This window comes from Elephantulus edwardii, unplaced genomic scaffold, assembly GCF_000299155.1.
Source record: "Elephantulus edwardii isolate Elephantulus edwardi_28Jun2011 unplaced genomic scaffold, EleEdw1.0 scaffold00038, whole genome shotgun sequence".
NCBI classification, from domain to species: domain Eukaryota; kingdom Metazoa; phylum Chordata; class Mammalia; order Macroscelidea; family Macroscelididae; genus Elephantulus; species Elephantulus edwardii.
In genome coordinates this window covers 21,357,831-21,379,855 of record NW_006399788.1, presented here as the reverse complement: position 1 = coordinate 21,379,855, position 22,025 = coordinate 21,357,831, and the positions used below count along the sequence as shown (strand labels likewise).

Here is a 22,025-nt window from a genome sequence, read left to right as displayed (position 1 = left end):
GTTCTATTGGCAGTCCACGGTATGTTCTACACTCTACTCCAGGACCACACTCAAAGGCATCAATTCTTCTGTTATCCTTGGTCACTGTCCAGCTCTCTGATGCATAACAAGGAATTGTGAAGACAAGGGCCTGGATCAGGCACACCTTAGTCTGACATCTTTTCTCTTCAGCACTCTGGCGAGGTCCATGACAGCAGATTTTCCTAATGCAATTCGTCTTGATTTCCTGACTGCTGGTTTTAAAAGTGTTGATTAGGGAGCTCTCGTAGCCTAGTGGCAAGAAGCTGCACCGCAATTCCAGAGGCACGCCGTTTGAATCCACCAGATGCTCTGCTGGAAAAGGAGGGGCAATCTCCTCCTGTACCAGTCAGATTTGACAGTACACACACAAAAAACAATTTTTTTTTAAAAAGGGGTGTTGATTATGGAACTGAGCAAGCTGAAATTGTTAATAATATTAATTTCTTCTCCATCTATCTTGATGTTGCCAATAGGCTGCGTGGTGAGAATCTTCATTTTCTTGATGTTGAGCTTCAATCCATATGGCAAACTACAGTCTGTGATCCTCTGCAACAACTGCTTGAGGCCCTCCTCATTTTCAGGAAATAAGGTTCTTTCATCTGCATGCAGGTTGTTGATGAATCTTGTTGTTGTTGTTGTTATGTGCCGTCGAGTCGCTTGCGACTCATAGCGATCCTACAGAGGGTTAAACCGGGTGGCTCCATGGAGGCAAGGATTCTGAGGCTTCGTCTGACATACTTTGGACATGTTGTAAGGAGGGACAGGTCCTCGGAGAAGGAAATCAAGCTTGGGAGGGAGGAGGGACGGCACAGGAGGGGAAGGCCCTCTGTGAGGTACATTTACTCAGTGACTGGGGTGATCGGGATGGGTATGTTGGAGGCTTTGTGATTGGCACAGGATAGAGCAGAGTTTAGGGCTGTTGTACATAGGGTCACTATGAGTTGCAAGCGACTTGACGGCACATAACAACAACAAAAATATTGAGCACCTATTATAGACATAATATTATTAACTATCATAAACAGGTTATTATAATATACCTTGATGAAATAAAGAATCAAAACCATAATTCCTTCCCCTCAAGGACTGCAGGTTAGGTGAAAAAGATAGTCAAGCAGAAAATTACCAGGCTATAGGAGGTGTAATGGAAGAACAAAGAAGAAACAGAAAAGGAAGCAGCACATGAAGCTATCAAGGAAGACTTCTCCGAGAAACTGAAATCTTGGTTATGTGCCATCGAGTTGCTTGCGACTCAAAGCGACCCTATGTACAAGAGCCCTGAAACCTGCTCTATCCTGAAACAACTTTGTTGTCTCTCACACCTACCCCCATTTCCCCAGTAACTGGGTCAATGTATTTTATCCAGGGTCTTCCTCTCTTGAACTATCCTTACATCCTCCCAAGCATAATGTCCCTCTCCAAGGACTGATCCTTCCTTGCAACATGCCAAAAGTATGTCAGACAGAGCTTCAGAATCCCTGCCTCCAAGGAGCAGCCTGGTTTCATCCTCTCCAGGACAAACCTGTTTGTTCTCCTGGAAGTACATGGTATATTCAAAACTCTTCTCCAGCACCACAGCTTAAAGGCATCAATTCTCCTTCTATCATCCCTAGTTATTGTCCAGCTTTCTGATGCATAGCAAGTAATTGTGAAGATCATGGCCTGGATCATGGCACACCTCAGTCTTTAGAATGACATTGTTGCTCTTCGGTAGTCTGGATTTTGCATTTACTAAAATTAAAAATCTACTAACTAACCCTTTTGCACATTAACTGCCTACTACTGGATTGTGTGCCATAGGGTTGGAACCTACCTAGCCGATTCTCCAGTGGGTTTTCAGAAGCAGTCATCACATGGGAGGAGATTGCCCATCCACGCTTCTCCCACAGACCAGCTGGTGGATTTGAATGGATTTGAACCACACGCCTTTGTGTTTACAGAGCAGATTCTTACCACTATACTACCAGAGCTCTGTATTAACCACCTACGTCTGGCAATAATACTGCATCTGGGAAGGTGAGCGTGACACTGGACATGATAGTTAATGTAAGGCTTGGCCATGATTCTCAGAATCAAGGTTTGGCAGTTGTGTGATGCTTTGATTCTTACATTAAGTAATGACAGTGAATAGGGTTGATAGAAAGGATTGATGCCTTTGAGCTATGGTGCTGGAGAAGAGTGTTGCATATACCATGGACTGCTAGGAGAACAAACAGGTTTGTCCTGGAGAGGGTGAAGCCAGAGTGTTCCCTTGAGTCAAGGATTCTGAAGCTTCGTCTGACATATTTTGGGCATGTTGCAAGGAGGGACTGGTCCTTGGAGAGGGACATCATGTTTGGTAGAGTGGAGGGGCGGCGAAGGAGAGGAAGACCTTTGGTGAGATGGATCGATTCTATGACTGGAGTGGTGGGAATAAGTGCGTTTGAGATGGCTAGGTTGGCACAGGATAGAACAGCATTTAGAGCTCTTGTACATAGGGTCACTATGAGTCGCAAGCGACTCGATGGCACATAACAACAACAAACAACAAAGTAATGACATGTTGTTGTGTACCACAGAGTCGGAACTGAACTATAGCCGACACACCAGCAGGTTTTCAGAGTCAGTTAATCACACAGGAGAAGACTGCCCATCTTCAGACCAGCTGGTGGCCTTAAACAATGTGCCTTTGGAATTACAGGGCAGATTCTTGCCACTAGGCCACTTCCTAAACAACATGCCTCCAGAAACTGTATGAACTTTGATAAATGTCAATAGTTATAGAAAAGCTTCAGGCCTTCTGTTCATAGGATCACTATGAGTCATGCTCAACTCGAAGGCAATCAATACCACTGACATGGCTATATTGCATTTGCAGTCTGATTTTGTGATGTGTCAGCCTGTTTTCACATAAACCCAGTTTTCACATGTTGGTCTGGTCTTTGGAACCTCACCATGCCATTGCACAAGGAGCCGGTGTACTGTCCTTGCAGTACTTTATGACATTTGATCTCTCATGATCAAGCAGTGGCTGCCACAATTCCTTCAATGGTGCCTTAACAAGTGTTTGGGGGCAGGACTGCAGAAAATCCTTCTTTTTAATAAAAATTTTTTTTGTTTTATTTAAATTTATTATTAATGTCAGTAAAAATGTACAGAGACTTTGGATTTACATTCATTCATTGTTGCACTTTTCTTCCCTCCAAACCCTCCCCCCTAGTACACTACCCTCTTGGAAAAGTAAAATTCTTTCATTGTTTTACAAACCCTCCCCCATGTCCATTCCACAATGTAGCCTTCGCTCTAGATACCTGTCATGACAAAAATACCTAATCACATATCCCTTTTAAACAGTTTTCTCCCTCATCTGTTTCAATGCAGTACACATTATTGAACCCATCTTTCTCAGTCTCTCCCCAACCCCAAGATCAGTGCTGTTTTACAACAGTGGCACCATGCAGTCTTTGTCCTTTGTGACTGAGATACTTCACTCAGCATAATGTCCTCCAGAGTCACCCATTTTGAATAATATTGCATGAGTTCTTTGTTTTTCAATGCAGCATAGTATTCCATTGTGTGAATATACCACAGCTTCTCTATCTATTCATTTGTTGATGGGCACTTAGGTTGTTCCAACTCGTTGCTATTGTGAACAGAGCTGCGATAAACATGGGTGTGCATATATCTGCTTGGATGGCAGTTATGGTCTCTTTGGGGTATATTCCCAGTAGTGGAATTGCTGGGTCAAATGGTATCTCTATTTGCAACTCTTTGAGAAAGTGCCATACCGTCTTCCACAGCGGTTGCACCATTTTACACTCCCACCAACAGTGAATAAGGGTTCTAGTTTCTCCACAACCTTGCCAGCATTTGTTGCTTGCTGTTCTGTTAAATTTTGCTATTCTGTCTGGGTTGAGATTATATCTTATAGTTGTTTTGAAGAAAATCCTTCTAATGTTTTGAAATATTGTGCCTTACCCACTCTGGCTTCTTTTAGGCCACATCTTTGAGACCCTGGTTTGTACTTGTTTGTTTGTGTGGGACTAAGACCACATCTGCAAATACTAAAGAAAAGCAATATTGCAGGAAAGACATGAACTTGTCTCCTATTTCAACTTCAGAGCTCCTGGATGGGGCAAATGGTAAATGAAATGCTAGCTGGGTGGTTAGTAGTTTAAGCCCACCCAAAGGTATCTCAAAAGAAAGGTCTGGTGAACTACTTCCAAATCTAAGGGTATTTGTTAAGAAGTTATGGGGTCAGGGATGAATTATAGTCTAAAGAGGAAATAGTAGAAGTGAGAACCGAGTGATTGGAAATGATCAGGGTGGTCACTGGCCTGGTAGGAACTGGCGTTTGTGGAAGAAGTGGGATCTACGTACCCCATGGAGCTTCATGTAGAGGCCGCAGGCATTGCACACAGGCTCGCCCTCCGCGTTGCGACGCCACAGAGTGGTGGTGGTGGTCTGGCAGTTGGCACAAGAGAGGCCCACTCGGCGGGAAGCAGACTGCAACACAGGAAGCAAATCTTTCAAGATCCTGCCAAATGCTGTTTTATCTACTTTCCTACTTCACATAGAATGCCAGAGAGCTAGACTGTCCTGAATTGGGGGGCGTGGGGGGACAGGTTAGTCTTAACAGCCCTGTGAGAGGATAGGACCAGTTACAGAGCCAGGTTTTCTCATTGCTAAGGCTCTCCACTCTTAGAGTGAAGGAGAGCAGAGACTTCTGAAAGAGAGGAGTGAATCTGCAGACCTGGTTTCCAGTGCTAACTGTAGCGCTTATTAGTCACTGGACTTCAGACGAATAGTCAAGCAAACATATGCTGTTAGCAGAAAACCTCTCAAAAGTGCAGTTAACTTTGGCTTCACAGATACTCCAAGGTGCCAGATAAGGGTGGTGGGTGGAGAACCGTTATATTTAAGTATCATCAAGGTCTGGGAAGGGCCTTGGACTCACAGGAAAGGGAAGAAGCAGGGTTATATTCATATAAGCTACCTAGTGGTGATCAAACTCACATTATTTTTGAAAAGAGCACTCAACCAGGAATAAAAAATCAGGCTCTTCACCCACTACAGGGTCCTACACAGCCTGCTCAACCTCTCTGCGTTTCCAGTTTTATCAACTGAAAACAAGGTCAATAATAGCCTCTGGGACAGCTCTGCTCCACCCTTTAAGAAAAAACAAAACCCTTACTGCCACGGAGGCTGAACCAACTCACTGCACTGCTGCCTCTCCAGCCGGTTTTCAGACCCTGGAATTGCACAGGATCAGACGGCTCATCTTTCTCCCGAGGAGCAGCTGGTGGGATTGAACTGCCTTGACTTTGGTTGGCAGGGAAACAAACTCCTTACTCACTAGGCCACCAGAGCTCCCAGGGGTCAAGGAGTCGTGCTGTAAGTTGGTCTTACAGTAGATGCGAATGTGAGAGACACAAAAGACAATCCTGGGTTGGAAACCAGGAATCCTGGACTGTGCTTCCATAGCTCACATCCTGATTTCTTTACCTTTCTGAAGCCTCAGTTTCCACTTCTATATATTTAAGGGGTTGAATTACATGATCTGAGACATCCTTGCCACTCAAGCTAATCTTAAAGGTATGAAAAATGAGGATGTTCTTCCCTATTAACCCACCTCATCTACACCTTACTTTAAAATGTGTCTTTGTGTTATTAGCCGCCACCAAGTCAGTTCTTGACTAATGATGACATCATGCACATAGGAAGGAACCACTATGTAGTGCTGTGCCATGATTGGTTGTAGTCCAGTCAGATTTTCAGCAATAGCTCATGAGGCCTTTCTTCCTGGTCTCTCTTGGTCTGCATCCTCACATTACATGTAAACCGCTGCTGACAGATGAGTGGTGGCACCACTTGAGATGCACTAATGGGAACTGAAACAAGAGCTTGTGTACGAAAGGCAAGAATTCCACCACAAAACCTTACTTTTAAGGTGTAAGTAGCCTGAATCTCAAAACTCAAATATGAGAACATTTCGGATAACCCCTCAAGGTAAAAGTCCCGAACCAAGTTTTAGGAAGAAGCCACAGAAGAGTGGCTGTTCTACAGGCTAATGGACTTAAGGAACTTGAGGGACTTTCTTACCAGCCGTCGCTGGGGCTTGATGAGGGGCCGGTTGATGCCGTTCATCTTGTGATAGAGGCCACAGGCGTTGCACAGGTAGTGCCCTGTCCCGTCCCGCCTCCAGAGTGGTGTGGACATGGCCCCACAGTTGACACATTCTCTGCCCTCTGAGAAGTCGTCAAACATATCTATTGGGTGAGAAGAAGTGGGAGAAAAAGATAGAGGATTAACTCTTCATCTATGCTGATAATTCTCATCTTAGAATCACTCAAAACTCAAACTCACTGCTGTCAAGTCAGAATTGACCCAAAGCTAACCCGCCAGTAGGTTTTCTGAGGTTGTAAATGGCACAGGAAGAGATTATTCCTCTTCCTGCCATGGAACCACTAGGGCTTCGGAACCACCAGAAAGGTGCCACCTTTGTGTCAGCAGTACAGCTCCCTATGGACTGCACCACCAGGGCTTCCCATCACAGAACCTAGAAACAAAGAAATAATGCCATTTCTTCCAGGAATGCAAGAATCCCTTGGCCAGCCAAGTCTTTTTCTGTTTGGCATCGCCTCCTAAGAGCAGGCTCAGCAGGCTGTGGTGGCAAGTGCACACTTTCACGTCTCAGCTCCAGAGGCACAGCAGGGCCCTCCCTCCTTACAAGACAAGGAAGAATGCTGACATCAATTGCTGGTGCCAGGTGTCTGGATTCTGGCCACAGATTTTTATTCAGAACCTGGGTCCCAGTCCCAAAGTTTTGTGGTAGAGAACAAAGAAATGCTACCTATTTGAGGTGGTCGTGGGTTGCAGGGAGACATGGCTGAGTCGACCAGGATGTCTTTATGAAGCACAACCTTCTTTATCTCTTGTCCGAGCCTTCCACTGTCTGCCATTAAAATACTGGATTGTTCTATCTCAAGGCTTATGTGACTTCTGCCCTCTACCTGGAAAGTGCCTGACACACCAGTGGCTTTGGCCTTAAAGCTCTCACTTAACAATGAAGTTTACGCAGAACTGCTTTTTCTTTCTCTTTTCCTTTAAAATAGAGGTCCTTATCTCCTTTGTCAAATACATTAAATTTATAATAATAGAAATATACCTAATGTAATAAAATAATAGGATAATAATTTTGCTCTAAGAAAATGAGAAACACTAAATGTATAAAGGCAAATGTATAAAGGCATTAATTTTATAATATCTAACATAGTAAGATATGGTAATAATTTTACTAAAGAAAATTAGAAAACACCAAATGTTCAAGGAAAGTACAGATCATCTGTAATCCTAAACTCAAAGACCACCAAGTATTTACTGGTTTGTTCTAGCATATATTTTGCCATGTTTTAAATATTGGGTTTAGTTAGAAGGGGTCGTGGTACTAAGGATATTGTAGCTGATCTTAGATGGATCTTAGCTGAAAGCAGGGAATACCAGAAGAATGTCTATCTGTGTTTAATTCATTATGCAAAGGCATTTGACTGTGTGGATCATAACAAATTGTGGCTGACTCTGAGAAGAATGGGAATCCCAGAACATTTAATCGTGCTAATGTGAAACCTGTACTTTGACCAAGAGGCAGTTGTTGGAACAGAGCAGGGTAACACTGCATGGTTCAAAATTGGGAAGGGTGTACACCAGGGATGTGCCCTATCTCCATTCCTTTTCAACCTGTATGCAAAGCAGATTATCTGAGAGGCTGAGCTCTATGAGGAGAAGTGTGGCATCAGGATTGGTGGAAGATCTATTAACAATTTGCGTTATGCAGATGACACAACCCTGTTTGCCGAAACTGAGGAGGACCTCATGCACTTGCTGCAGAGGGTCAAGGACTGCAGCCTTCAGTATGGACTGAGGCTCAATGTCAAGAAGACAAAGATTCTCACCACTGGATCAATTGGTAGCATGAGGATGGACAGTGAAGAGATTGAGATTGTTCACAGTTTCCGTTTGCTCGGCCCCACAGTCAACACTCTTGGCACCAGCAGCCAGGAAATCAAAAAACGTATTGCGATGGGAAAGCCTGCTGTTAGGGACCCCTCTAAAGTACTCAAGAGCAACAGTGTCTCTCTGGAGACTAAGGCGCGCCTGATACAGGCCATGGTCTTTGCAATCACTTGTTATGCATCAGAGAGTTGGACAATGACTAGGGAAGATAGAAGGAGAATTGATGCCTTTGAGCTGTGGTGCTAGAGAAAAGTATTGAATGTACCCTGGACTGCCAAGAAAACAAACAGATTCATACTCTTGGAGCCAAGGATTCTGGGGCTTCGTCTGACATACTTTGGACATGTTGTAAGGAGAGACAGGTCCTTGGAGAGGGACATCATGTTTGGTAAGGTGGAGGGACAGCGCAGGAGGGGAAGACCCTCTATGAGGTGGATTGATTCAGTGACTGGGGTAATCGGGATGGTTGTGTCAGAGGCCATGCAATTGGCACAGGATAGAGCAGGGTTTAGGGCTGTTGTACATAGGGTCGCTATGAGTTGCAAGCGACTTGACAGCACATAACAACAACAACATACGATTTTTTTTCTTTTGTTGAGGTCAAATTATAAATAATCTTGAGACTGGTTTTATTCATCACCAAAATATTGAACCATATTAGAAATTCTTCATAAGCACATCTTAAGGCAGTGTAATATGCCGTCATATAAATGTACTATCACTGAACTTTTGTTATTAACTATTATTTTCAATTTATATTTTCAATACTGATCATTTTGTACATGAAGCTTTGCATTGCTAGTTATTCTTTAGAATGTAAATAGGATTACTCAAAGAGATTGTTTTAAACTCTTAATATTTTTCAAAATGCCCTTTTAAAAGCCTATACCAATGTACATCTTAATTCATTTCCCCCCATATTTTAATGTATTTAAAATAGAGATGTATCTTACACTGGATCATAATTTAACTCGTAGCATTTCCCCCCTGCTTATTAGCATATAAAAGTCCATATGATAAATATGATAATTTGCACTAACAGAAGAAAGTTGTCATCACTTGTCACTACACTGAACCGAAGTAAATTTCCTTCTCCTTCCTATTATCTTCCATTTCTACAGAGTTTGTACAGTGGAAAATTCCATCGACATTCATTTCAGTGGGCCTTGTAAGACAGGCTGGGCCAGTTTTCTTATCCAGTGCTCTGCATATGGCCTGATTCAGGACAGCCAGAAGTTCCTAACTCTTGAAAATGTCTTCTATTCTATCCAAGTTTTTAGGGAACTCTGGTGGTCTAGTGATAAGAACCAGTAATGAAATCCTAAAAGCATGCTGTTCAAATCCACCAGCTGCTCCGCTGGAGAAGGATGGTCAGTCTCCTCCCATGCAATTTACTGCCTCTGAAAACCCTCCGGAAGTTCAGCTGTGAATCAGTTCCAACTTGATGGTGCACAAAAACATCCAAATTTTGGTCACTAAGCACAGCCGCCCTGGTCTCATATTTTTCTTGCCCTGCTGCCAGTGACAAGGGTGATCCCCCCCCCCAGCAAAGGTGGTAATGATGTCTTTGAGAGCTCTTTGTCCATTGGAACCCAGACTTGGGCTTTAAGGTTGCACATTTAGGGTCATTGGGATTCCATCAAAACTACACACAGCCTTGGAAACACTCTAGGGAAGTTCTCTCTCCTACATGGTCCCTGAGTCAGATGATGGGTTTGACTTATCTGGTGGCCCAGGAACCTGAACTAAAGGAACCTAGGCTGGGGCAGAGGATGGTAAGAGGGCTCTACGCCCAAGGCTGGGTACATACACAGTCATTTGCACCTGCAAACAAGTAGCTGTGTGTCTACACCAAGTAAATAATGTGCAGGTGTGAGGGGCTATTTGCTCAGGCTGGGGAGCTGAACACACACCAGTCACAAGAGAGGCTATTTTTGCACCTGGGTCACACGGAGAACCTTTCCACCAAGGTCAGCTGCCTTCAGAGCGGCACACAAAACAGTGACTCTTGCCCACAGCTTTCTCCCCTAGCCGGGAGGCATGGATTGAGCAACAAGCTGAAACAGTGGGATGGAAACCACCACTGCCCCCTCCACACCCATGTGCTGCCTTGACAGTGGTCAGTCACCCCCTCTGCCCTCAGCCCTCCACCCTCCTGTGAGAGAACAGGAAAGGCCAGTCAAGTTCATAGAAAAAAACCTTTATTAGACAGACTTCCCACCCCCCTCCCCAAGCCCAGCAAGGTGGGTCTTTTTAATGTTCGTAACAAACACTAGATGGCAGTACAACCTCAAAATGAAATCAAGGCGCTTTTTTTTTTTTTTTTTTAAATGCTTCCAGTCCAAGGAGGTGCCCTGGTGGCCCAGTGATCAAATGTTTGGGTTTGGGTCCACCTGCTGCTCCGTGGAGAAAGGTATGGTGATATGATTCTGAAAGTTTATAGCTTCAGAAACCCTTTGGGGCTGTACTACTCGGTCCCTGTATTACTGACTCCACACAGGGGGTTCAGTTTTAGTTGCCAGTTCAAACCTAGTGCAATCCACTTATTCTTTTTTACTTTAATATGGAAAAATGTAAGCATAATCGAAAGTGCTCAGAAGATAAAAATGAAATCTAAACTCTCCACCTTCCATTACCAGCACTCTGTGTTCAGTCTTGTCTCCTCTCCCTCCACTTTCCCCTCAGGCTGACTTATTTAGACAAGTGAGGCAGTTCCTCATTTCATTCATAAATAAGCACATAGCTCTAGAAGATTAAGATTGACAAGTTTCTCCTTTGAGCACAGTTTTATTGTCTATGTTTGTGTTGTTGTTGTGTACTGTCAAGTTGGAACCGATCCACAGCGGATCCTCCAGTGAGTTTTCAGGGGCAGTAAATCACGTGGGAGGAGACTGCCTTCTCCCACAGACAAGGATGTCTATGTTTAAGTTTATATAAAAAAGAAGGCTTAAAAAAAAAGAGAAGGCTTGGAACAGTTCTTTCCTGCATCTCTTCCAATACAATGTTTGTTATGTATCCACTCTTATCCTAATGTTTAAAAGGAATATATGATTAGGTGTTATATGTACATCAATAGCCCAGAATAAGAGGTGCATTTCAAAGAGGACTGGGGGGCAGAGGGGAAGGTAAATCTGCAACAATGAATGAATATTTTTTTAAAAAAAGTGAACTGGGGGAGGGGGAAGGGACGGGAGGGAGTAAAATGTACAACAATGAATGAATGAAAATCTAACTTTTCTGTAAACTTTTGTTAAAATCACAGTTAAAATTTAAAAAATTATTTAAAGGGACAAAAAGAAGGAGGCTTTGTGTAAGGAAAGGTAACTGCAATGTTCCAGAATGATAGCCACACGCCAAAGCTAGACCTGGAGATAATGAAATGGAAGACACATGAGGATTTTCCTCATATGCAACTTTCTCATCCAACTGGCCCTGCTGTGGATCACTCCCTTTATCTTAAAGAAATTAGATAGCACATAAAGTTTTGCCATCACATGAAAAAGCATGCTAAGAAGACCCTGGTTCAAGTTTCCACTTTCATTTGTAAATTAATAGACTCAGAAAGACCTAAGAAACTCTCAGACTGAATGGACCTAAAAATTCTACTCGTTAAGAACAATTTGCTCTAGACCTTCATAGCTAAAAAGTAAGACTTGGAAGAATGAAAGGATTTCTTGTGTTCATATTGCACCTTTATGCCTGTGATATTCAACCTCCAGGAATTTTGGTATAATTGTAAATACTGTCAGACTTCATTTTCTAGCAAGTATTTGTTACAAGAGAATTATATTTGAAACAACAAAAATGCTTCATAGACATAATCTCATTTTCAGAGGGTGACACCTTCTTATCTCCAGATTTATTGTGTTAATATGTGGGGACAGAGCCTCATTAAACAAGTCACCCCATCAATCTTTTAAAGTCTCCTCTCTGCTCACCTCACAATGGGTGCCTGGAGAAACGCCTTCATGCTTACACAAGGGATGGATTACACATTGAAGCAACTATTTTAGTGGCCAGGTAAAACAGTAGGAGTTGGCAAACATGTATGTATCAGCAACAAATATTTACCGAGCATCTGCTCATTAGGCACCCCAGTGTATGTGACATGAGCACCATTCTCAGAACACTCATGATCTAATTGGGTGAACTGGGACTGACTACCAGCCATGAGTTAACCACATCATTCAATCCATTTTAGGAACACACCCTTAACTAAGAAGACAAGGATGGCTGACAGTTCTTGGGTAGAGTGTGGAAGTCTGACATATGCCTTGAGATAGAACAATCAATTGGTTATTTCTTTTTTGGTTTTTGTTTGTTTGTTTGTTTTTATTTTTGTGTGAGTGTACCGTCAAATCAGATCTGACTGGTACAGGAGGAGATTGTCCCTCCTTTCCCGGCAGAGCATCTGGTGGATTTGAACCGTGAGCCTCTGGGATTGTAGTTGCAGCTCCTTGCCACTAGGCCACCAGAGCTCCCCTCAATCAAGTGTTTTAACAGCAGCCAGAGGAAGGCTCTGGACAAGAGGTAAAGAAGGCCATGCTTCATAAAGACATCCAGACCGGCACAGTCATGTCTGCCTGCAACCCACAACTACCTCCAGTAGGCAACATTTCAATGTTACAAGTCTATCCAATCTTCTCGGTAACATGGTACATTAGAATTTTAAATACTTACTACAAAAATAGCGCAATACTAGAGAACAATGTTTAGCCCCTACCTAGTATTGTTAAATGATAAATGCAGCACCCAAAATGGCAAGGCTCTGGTGTGGTAGCTAAGACCATGAGGAAGAATCTTTGTTAGGCAAGCAACTCTTAAAGTGCCATTCTGAAATGTCATAATTGCCTACCTAAAAACCTGCTCACTCCACACAACTTCCATTTCACTGTGAGAGAGGAACAATTTTGTCATCTTCCACCTGACAAGTGTACTTTTCATCCCTGGGGCTGAATAATAGAGACGGGACAGTTAAAGCCTGCTGCTTAAAACCTACCACTAACATCCTATGTAGGCCCTGTGAACCAACCCCATGGATTTCTTCACTGGAAAATCATGGGCTGAGCTTTCTGGTGGGCAAGTGAGTGGGAGAAGGGCAGAGGGCACAGTCCGGACAGCCCCACCCAGTGCTGGGCATCCTGGAAACTGACCCAGCCACTCAGTCAGATTCCACTCATGGAAGTGGGTTAGCATTACCATACAGTCAGAAAAAAAGACTTGTAATAATAGTTGTAAAGTACTTTGTAAATAAGAGGAAAAACTTAACAACAATTGTTGTAAAGTGCTTTGCAAACACGAAATGAGATAACAATGATGGATTATTGTTAGGAGTCAGAGCTGAAGGGTTTGGAAGGTAGAGGAGAGAGGATCAGGGGCACACCTTTGTCCTGGGTCACAGGGGTAGAGAAGTAAATAAAGATGCTAGGAGATTTGGGAATCTGACCTTTTCTCAAACTAGTAAAGCTAAGATCAAAAATGCACAGAGCTCTCAGAATTGGCCAAATTTGAGAATAAAGGCATCCAGATGGACAGTTTTTATTTCTAGAGTCTTAATGAGAAACATTAATTAATGATAGCAAACAAATATGCAAAGGAATTCCAACCCCAAGAACAGAGATTTCCCTCTGTGCTCCACTTAAAAAAAAAACAAACAAAATACATACCAAAAATCTCCTGAAAAGGTGAACAAAGGCAGTCTGATTTTCCAGATCCCCAATTTAGTATGCATGCTCCTTTGAATGAAGACTACCACAGGGTCCCTCTCAAGACTAAATCACACCTAAAAAGTCCTACCCAAGTAAGTACCTGGAAGAAAAATGTGGGCTAGGAGTTTGAAGGATCCCAACTCAGATATTCCCACAGAGAACTGATATGTACAAAAGGCAAAGACTTCGACCTCTGCCCTGACCTGCTCCATGGTCTCAGGGAACCCACACTCCTGGGCTGTCTGCCTGAGGCATGGGATGCATGTAAGGGCTGGGAGAAGAAAAAGCAAACGAAGGAGGGAGAGGTAGGAAGAAGGGAAAGGGAAGGAGAGACATGACATAAAGGTCACAGTTGGCAGCACCCTCTGAGTGTTGCACTAATGTTGAATTTGTCCCAACTGCTAGAAAGAAAACAAGCAAATAGAATAAAAATAAAAACAAGTACACCCAGGCTGAATATTCTACTTTCTGGGCCTGGGGGGCCTCACAGAGCCTTGTCCTACCAGGACAGCATCAGCTCTGCTGTAGAGGAGCATTTCAGACATTCACGCTCTTGAAGGGCTTCCACTCCACACTAGAGACACTTGGGTCTTAAACTGAACCCGTGGTGGAGAGGCCCGACCCTACCCTGCAGATGCAGTTTATCCAGACCTCCACCCCTGTTGCTGTCGGAGAGCACAGCAACCCACCGTTTGGCACGAACCTGCCATACCTGCTCTTGTAGCAAGCGCTCCACACAAAGGTATATTAGACAAGACTAGGGACAAAAAAAATCTCTGCCCAAAGCCCAAAGTTGTTTTAGTCTAGCTGGAGTTTCCAAAGGATTGTAAGGTGACAAGCTATGATAATGCTTTTATCTGTAGCCACAACCCTCTGCTCCCAGCTGTGTATCTCCAGTCCTAGAGAACTCTAAAATCTATTTGAGAGAGAAGCCCTGTAAATGCAATGAAAATGGAAAGAAAGAAAGAGAGAGAGAGAGGGAGGACAGGAGGGAGGGAGGGAGGGAGGAAGGAAGGAAGGAGAGAGAAAGAAAGAAAGGAAGGGAAGGAGAAGGCGGGAGGGCGGGCAGGCGAGAAAGAGAGAGAGAGAGAAAGGGAAAGGAAAGACCCTATACAGCTACTCAAAGCTAAAAAAGAGAGGCCAAGGGAACCCAGGGAAGAATGCATCTTGGAAAAGGCAAGACTTGAGCAATGAGGCAATGAGCAAAGGACCAATGAGAAGAAAGGAGCTGACAGGGCAGCAGAAATGAGTGCTCTAAGGACCAAAAGGCAACCAAAGGGGCAACAGGAAGAAATTCCCAGTCCTACTACCCAAATGTCCGCTGCTGAACTCGAGCCTCATGTCCCATACAAAGTTCACTAGAGATTGTGGCTGGGTTTCCTGACGGGCGGGCCGGGCTGATCTGTCAGTGGGCTGGCGCCTGGATCTGGGGCACGAGTTGCAAACAAATTCTGAGGTTTTCCTGGCAGCCCCTAAGCCGTGGTCTTCTGGGCTTTGTCAGCTTGGGCAGACGCTCATGACAGGCGGCTTCTGCGGGAGGGAGGGCGGACAGCTCCAGCAGTGCTCAGACTGGTGTGGATTAAAGTACCTATTTTGGAAACCCTTGCAGCTGCTTCATCAAAGGTGCATAACCAGGCCTTGCTGGAGTGGCCTTGCAAGCCCAGGCACCTTGACATTGGTGTGCTAAAAAAGGAACAGCCACATTTCCATAGGAGTCAGACTTTGCACCTCAAGTGGGCTTTCAAGAACGTGACTCCAGTTTATGAAAATCACAAACAAGAAAAGCAAGCAAGGAGGCTCTGAGAGGAATAAAAAGAGCACCACCACCACCACCATAATAATAATAATAATAATTTGGAAGCAGGAGTGGCGTCCACTTCCTAAACAACATGCCTCTGGAAACTCTACGAACTTTAATAAATGTCGATAGTTGTGGAGGGGCTTCAGGCCTTTTGTTCATAGGGTGGGTATGAGTAGTGTTTGACTCAAATGCAAACAACAACAATAATAATAAAGAGAGAGTGTGAGGGAGACAAAAGAAAGAGAAATAAATGATAAAAAGGAGGAAAATATTGACAGCATATTTCAGAGTTAATCCCTAGTAAGCAAAGAAGAACTCTGGTGGCCTAGTGTCAAACGAACTGCACAGTTGAAATCCACACAGGAGAAAGATGGGCAATCAACTCCCAGGTGATTTACTGCCTCTGAAAACCTGGTGGAGGGTCAGCTATGGGTAGCTTCCAACTGGATGGTACAAAACAAAAACAGGCAAAGAAGTTGCTAGGAGAAACAAATGCTTAAGCGCATGGCTACCAGTCTGTTGACAGTTGGAATCTGCCCGGAGGCCCCTCTGAAGGAAGGCCTACTGATCTAACTTCTGATTTAATACCCTACAGGGCACAGTTACCATGAGTCACAACTGCCTGAGTCTGTTTCCTGAAACAGATTTTAGAAATTACAGAGAAAGATGAAAGGGACTCTTCTCAAAGGCACCAATCTCTTTATCATCAAAAGAACTGCTGGAGAATCTGTCTTTTTTCCAAGGATCTCACTCCTCCTTCAAAGTTCTGAAAACTCCCAACTTTCCACCTTGGCACGTGCTGCATGATTAGGTTCCTGGTCTGCGCTCTGTGTGGTCAGCATGAGCGGCTGGGCCAAGAGAAGGTAGCTAGTGAGTGGAATGATAACACAGTTTAGCAAGGTTCACAGACAGCTGATCTGGCACAGCGTGCCATGAGCACTTGTCTGCAGATACCCATCATCTTTCTGTGGGTATATTGTCCGTTCCACCACGGACAGCAGTAGGTATTGTCAACATGAATATTTAAAAAATCAGTACATAAAAGGTGGTTTAAACTCACTCTTTACCATTGAGTTGGAACCAGCTCATAGTTGATTTTCCAGTAGGTTTTTAAGGCTATAAATCGAATGGAAGGAGATGTCCCATCTTTTTCTGTGGAGCCAGAGGTGGATTTGAACTTCCAGAAAGAAACAGCTTTGCAATTCCCTAAGGATTACACCACCAGGGCTCCCTAAACAAGTAATTTAAGATTATGATATAACGTGTCAGCAACAAAGGTTATTTTCCTATGTTATTTGATCACAGAAAACTTTTAAGACACAGCTGTTTCATTAACATTCTTCAGAATACCAGTTTATAAGGTGCCTTGTAAATTTCATTTTTTTAAAAAATGAAATTTTTGCATACCCATGTTTATCGCAGCTTTGTACAATAGCAAAGAGTTGGGAGCAACCTAGGGTGCCCATCAACAAACGAATGGATAGAGAAGCTATGGTATATTCACACAATGGAATACTACGCTGCATTGAAAAACAAGAAACTCATGCAATATTATTCAAAATGGGTGAACCTGGAGGACATTATGCTGAGTGAAATATCTCAGTCACAAAGGGACAAATACTGCATGGTGTCACTGTTGTAGAATGGGTCTGACATCAGGGATGGGGTAAGACTGAGAAAAAACTGGATAAATTATGTATGCTGTATTGAAACAGATGAGGGAAAGAACAGATTAGAGGCGATATATGATTGAGTATTATGGTTAGCACAGGAGTCCAGAATTAAGGTTGCATAGGGAAGCGTACTTGGTGCGGGAGTGGGGGGTTGGGGAAGGATGGGGGAATTGTATAGTAATGAAGAAATTTTTTTTTCTTTTTCTTTTCAAAGAGAGGAGCAAACTGTGGGGGAGGGGTGGGCAGGAAGAAAAGTGCAGCAATGAATGAATGGAAATCCAAAATATCTGTAAATGTTTATTAAAATTAATAAAAATGTTTAGAAAAATGAATTTTTTTTTACTTTCTACACGTTTAGAGATAAAAGGACAGTATATCAATTTTTCTCCATTGCCCCAGCTACTGTGTCAATCCATCTCATCCAGGGTCTTCCTCTCCTGTCCCTCCACCCTTCCAAGCATGATGTCCTTCTCCAAGGATTAGTCCCTCCTGGGCATGTACCCAAAGTATGTGAGATGGAGCTTAAAAATCCTAGCCTCCAAGGAGAGACTTGGTTTCACTCTCTCCAAGACAGGCCTATTTGTGGCAGTCCATGTTATGTCCAAGACTTTTCCAGCACCACAACTCAAAGACATCGGTTCTTTTTCTGTCATCCTTAGTTATTGTCCAGCTTTCTGATGCATATCAAGTAGGACACCATTCTTTTTAAGTATTCTTATGGAAAAGAAAAGGACACTCAAGGATTATGTTGTAGTTTAAATGTCTATTTTTAAAGCTTTCCATAGTGTTGCTATTTTATCCATATAACAATGATTTCCCCACCTCCCACAAATATTATTTTACCTCACTGTCTTCTCATCTTTCCCTTGGAGTGCGAGAGGACCACTTCTGGCCCCTAGGCCTCCCCCTCACATCCTCCTACCTATAGCACTCAAACTGCACAATGTGGAGGAGATAAGAATAGCCGTATAGAGAAATCTTGGGTCACCACAGGTTAGTGTGCCCACCAGACCACCCTGCCCTTTAACTCCAAGTCCCTTTATACCTGGGAGCAACTGATTTTCTTCTTTTTTTTTTCTCCCCACTTGGCCATGACCGCATAATTTATCACCCAGAATGGAACACATCTAGTGAAAGGAGCGTACTAGTGATTATTCTGGGAAGACTGGCTAAGGCGAGGACATGTAGTCACCCTGAGACTGACCTCTGAGTATAAGACCTCCATTCTTATCATGCTTGCTTCTTCTGCTGCTTCCTTCACTCTCATTTCCCTTCCCACCACGCAGTTCCTAGTCCCAGCACAATCAGAATGCAGTGGAACCCATTACATGGTGGTGCTTGTCAGGACCATCGAGCTGACTGGACTCACAGTCGTCACCCTGCACACAACAGAACAAAACCCTGCCTGGTCCTGTACCACCCGCAAAATTGAAGTTACTGCAGAAATCTGCCTCACTGAGGGTTTTCTCCTTCACTGCTTCTCTAATTTCCCAAGCATGTTGACGTTTTCCGAGGACTGACCTCTCTTGACGACATGCCCAAAGTATGTTGAAAGAAAAATTTCACTGTATTTGTCTCCTAAAACCGATGCATGTGTTCTTTGGGCAGTCCACACTCTAACCCAGCACCACAATTCAAACGCATCAGTGCTTCTAAATTCATTGTACAGCTTTCACATACATGCAAAGCAACTGAAAACACAGTGGCTTGTATCTGCCATATCTTGGTCTTTACAGTGACATCTTATTCTGTTGTACTTTAAAGCAATCCTTCATCTCTGAATCTCGCAATGCAGTAATATAGTGATTTCCTGTTTGCTGCGTCCATGGAGGATGACTGTAGAGCCAAGTAAAATGAAATCATGGATAACTTCACTCTTTTTCTTCATTTATGATGATATTGCCTTCTGGTTCAGTGGGGTACATTTTTGTTTTCCTGATGTTGAGGAGGAATCCACATTAAAGACACTTGGAGCTTCTTTAAGTAAGTACTTCAAGCCCTCTTCAATTTCAGCAAATAAGGTTGTATCATCTGCACCTTCCAGGCTGTTGGTGTGTTTTTTGTTTTGTTTTGTTTTTAAAGAGAAAAAGTTTATTAAGGCTTAAAGACAGAGGCATAGCTAATGAAGGTAGGCCTTGTAAAAGTTAAAATGTAAAAAAAAAGGGAAAATGGGAGGGGGGAGGATCCCTAGAAAGACAAGGTTGAAACCACAGCTTACATCATTCTGTTAACAGAAAAGTAGAAAAGAGCTATTGGTGTGTCTTGATGCCACATTCATCTTCATATAGATCAGCTTCTCAGATTATCTGTGTTGGGAAGGAGGGCATCCTGTTCCCAGAGAGCTGCACAAAATTGCACAAAATGCTGGGCTCCCAAATTGGCCACTGACATATCACAGCTTCCTAAATTTCAGGCTAATGGCATTAAGGTCATTTGTGGCCACCTGAAAATGGTTTGCCCTTTACTGCGCTCTATGAACTAAGTTCAAAATGCACCCTCACTTCTATGACCCCCATCCTGTTTGGTTACTGCACTGGGCTGGGACTGAGCCATCCCTGTGTGGTTCATTTGCCTCAGAAGATTGCAAGCCTTCTAGAAGACAGGAGGCATGCACACCATCATAAATCCTAGAAGTGATATTTAAGAGGGTTTGGTATCACCTGGTTTTTACATTAGAAACCAAGGTAGAGAGACACTATATGACTCACATAACAACCTGTAAATATTCTCTCATTCTTATTGCAACTGAGTCAGCTCCAACTCATAGCTTCCAGCAGGTTTCCAAGACTGTAAATAGCACAGGAGAAGAAGACTGTCCATATTTCTCCCATAGAGTCATGGGTGAATTTGAGTTACCAGAAAAGCATGGCCTTTGAGTTAGCAGTGCAAGTCTCTGTGTACGACACCACTGGAACATCCTTACAGAAGGTGACCTCATCTATACTCTTTGCAGCCACCACAGTCTCTCCAGCTGAATCATGCCACCTGGAAAACATAATCTCAGTATGTATTTATTGATCAGATTTTAACAAAAATCACACATACTTGGGGTGTGTTATTGGGAGGGGCCAGTCCCTAGAGAAGGACATGATGCTTGGAAAAGTGGAGGGCCAGTGAAAAAAAGGAAGAACCATAAGGAGACAGATTGATACACTGACTAGCAGGTTTAAGCACCTCAGAGTCTTTGAGGATGGTGCAGGATTGAGGAAGGTTTTTGTTCTATTGTACACAAGCTCTCTTTGAGTTGGAGTCAGAGCCAACTCCATGACACCCAACATTGTCCTAAAGTGTTTGGTGGGATAATAATAAATCCAGTTGTTGTTGTTAGGTGCCATCAACTCGAGGGCAACCCATAGCCAGTAGTTGTTGTTATGTGCCATCCAGTCGCTTATGACTCACGGTGACCCTATGTACAAGAGCCCTAAACCCTGTTCTATCCTGTGCCAACTTCACTGTCTCTGACACACCTACTCCCATCACTCCAGTCACTGAATCTATCCATCTCATTGAGAGTCTTCCCAAATATGATGTCCCTCTCCAAGAACTGGTCCCTCCTTGCAACGTGCCCAGGGTTTGTCAGACTGAGCTTCAGAATCCTTGCATCCAAGGAGTAGCCCAGTTTCACCCTCTCCAGGACAAACCAGTTTGTTTTTCCAGCAGTCCATGGTATATTCAATACTCTTCTCCAGAACCACAGCTCAAAGGCATCAATTCTCTTTCTATCATCCCTGGTCACTGTCCAGCTCTCCGATGCACAGCACACGATTGCAAAGACTATGGCCTGGATCAGGCGCACCTTAGTCTACAGCCTGACGTCATTGCTCTTCAGACCTCTGGAGAGGTCCCTGACAGTTGACTTTCCCAATGCAATTCATCTTTTGATTTCCTGGCTGCTGGTACCAAGAGCACTGATTGTGGAGCCAAGCAAATTAAAGCAGTTTACAATCTCATTCTCTTCACCATCCATCACAATGCTGCCAAATTGGCCCAGTGGTGAGAATCTTTGTTTTCTTGATGTTGAGCCATAATCCATATTGAAGGCTGTAGTCCTTGACCTTCTGCAGCAAGAGCTTCAAGTCCTCTTCAGTATCAGCAAAGCAAGGTTGTGTTATCTGCATAATGATATTCCTCCAGTCCTGATGCCACATAAGAGCACTGTGCCTGGCTGTGAACATGGTGCCCTAGTGCATAAGGAGTTGCAATACTAATCCAAAGGCAGGAAGTTTTAATCTACCAGTTACTCTGTAGGAGGAAAATGGGCAATCTCCTCCTGTGCAATTTATAGCCTCTGAAAACAAACTGGCTGGTCAGCTATGAGTCAGTTCCAACTCAACGGTAATGAGAGAGAGAACAGACCTTTTTCCTACCTGGATCTGTTTCTAGACACATATAATTCAGTTGAGTGTTGCTTATGCAGGGCCCTAGATGTATGGTATGTGTATATGTGTTTACATAAATAAAACAACCCAAGCCCACTGCCACCAAGCTGATTCCAACACATAGCAACCATGTAGCACACAGTAGAACCACTCCTTAGATATCAAGGCAGTAAATCTTTATGGAAGCAGACTGCATCATCCTTCTGTGGAGAGGCCGGGAAGTTCAAAGCACTGACCTTATATGTGGAAAATGAATGCCTCAATCACAGTCTCCAGAGTTCCTTATTTGGGTGGTGATGGTAGTGTATAATATACATATGCCTCCAAGGAGCCGCCTGGTTTGACCCTTTCCAGGATGAAACCGTTTGTATTCCCAGCAGTCCATGGTACCCTCAATACTCTACTCCAGCACTACAGCTCAAAGGCATCAACTCTCCTTTTATCCTCCTTA

General features: G+C 43.5%; 1 protein-coding gene across 1 annotated transcript in view; it reads right to left on the bottom strand.

The window, feature by feature from the left end:
• GATA4 (GATA binding protein 4) overlaps nt 1-22,025 on the bottom strand; it is an 81,572-nt gene that overhangs the window by 7,406 nt on the left and 52,141 nt on the right. The window contains exons 2-3 of the mRNA XM_006884888.1: nt 6,103-6,269; nt 4,381-4,506 (exon numbers count right to left, since the gene is read on the bottom strand). Of these exons, the coding sequence (XP_006884950.1) occupies nt 4,381-4,506; nt 6,103-6,269 (293 nt within the window). The remainder of the gene's footprint in view (nt 1-4,380; nt 4,507-6,102; nt 6,270-22,025) is intronic.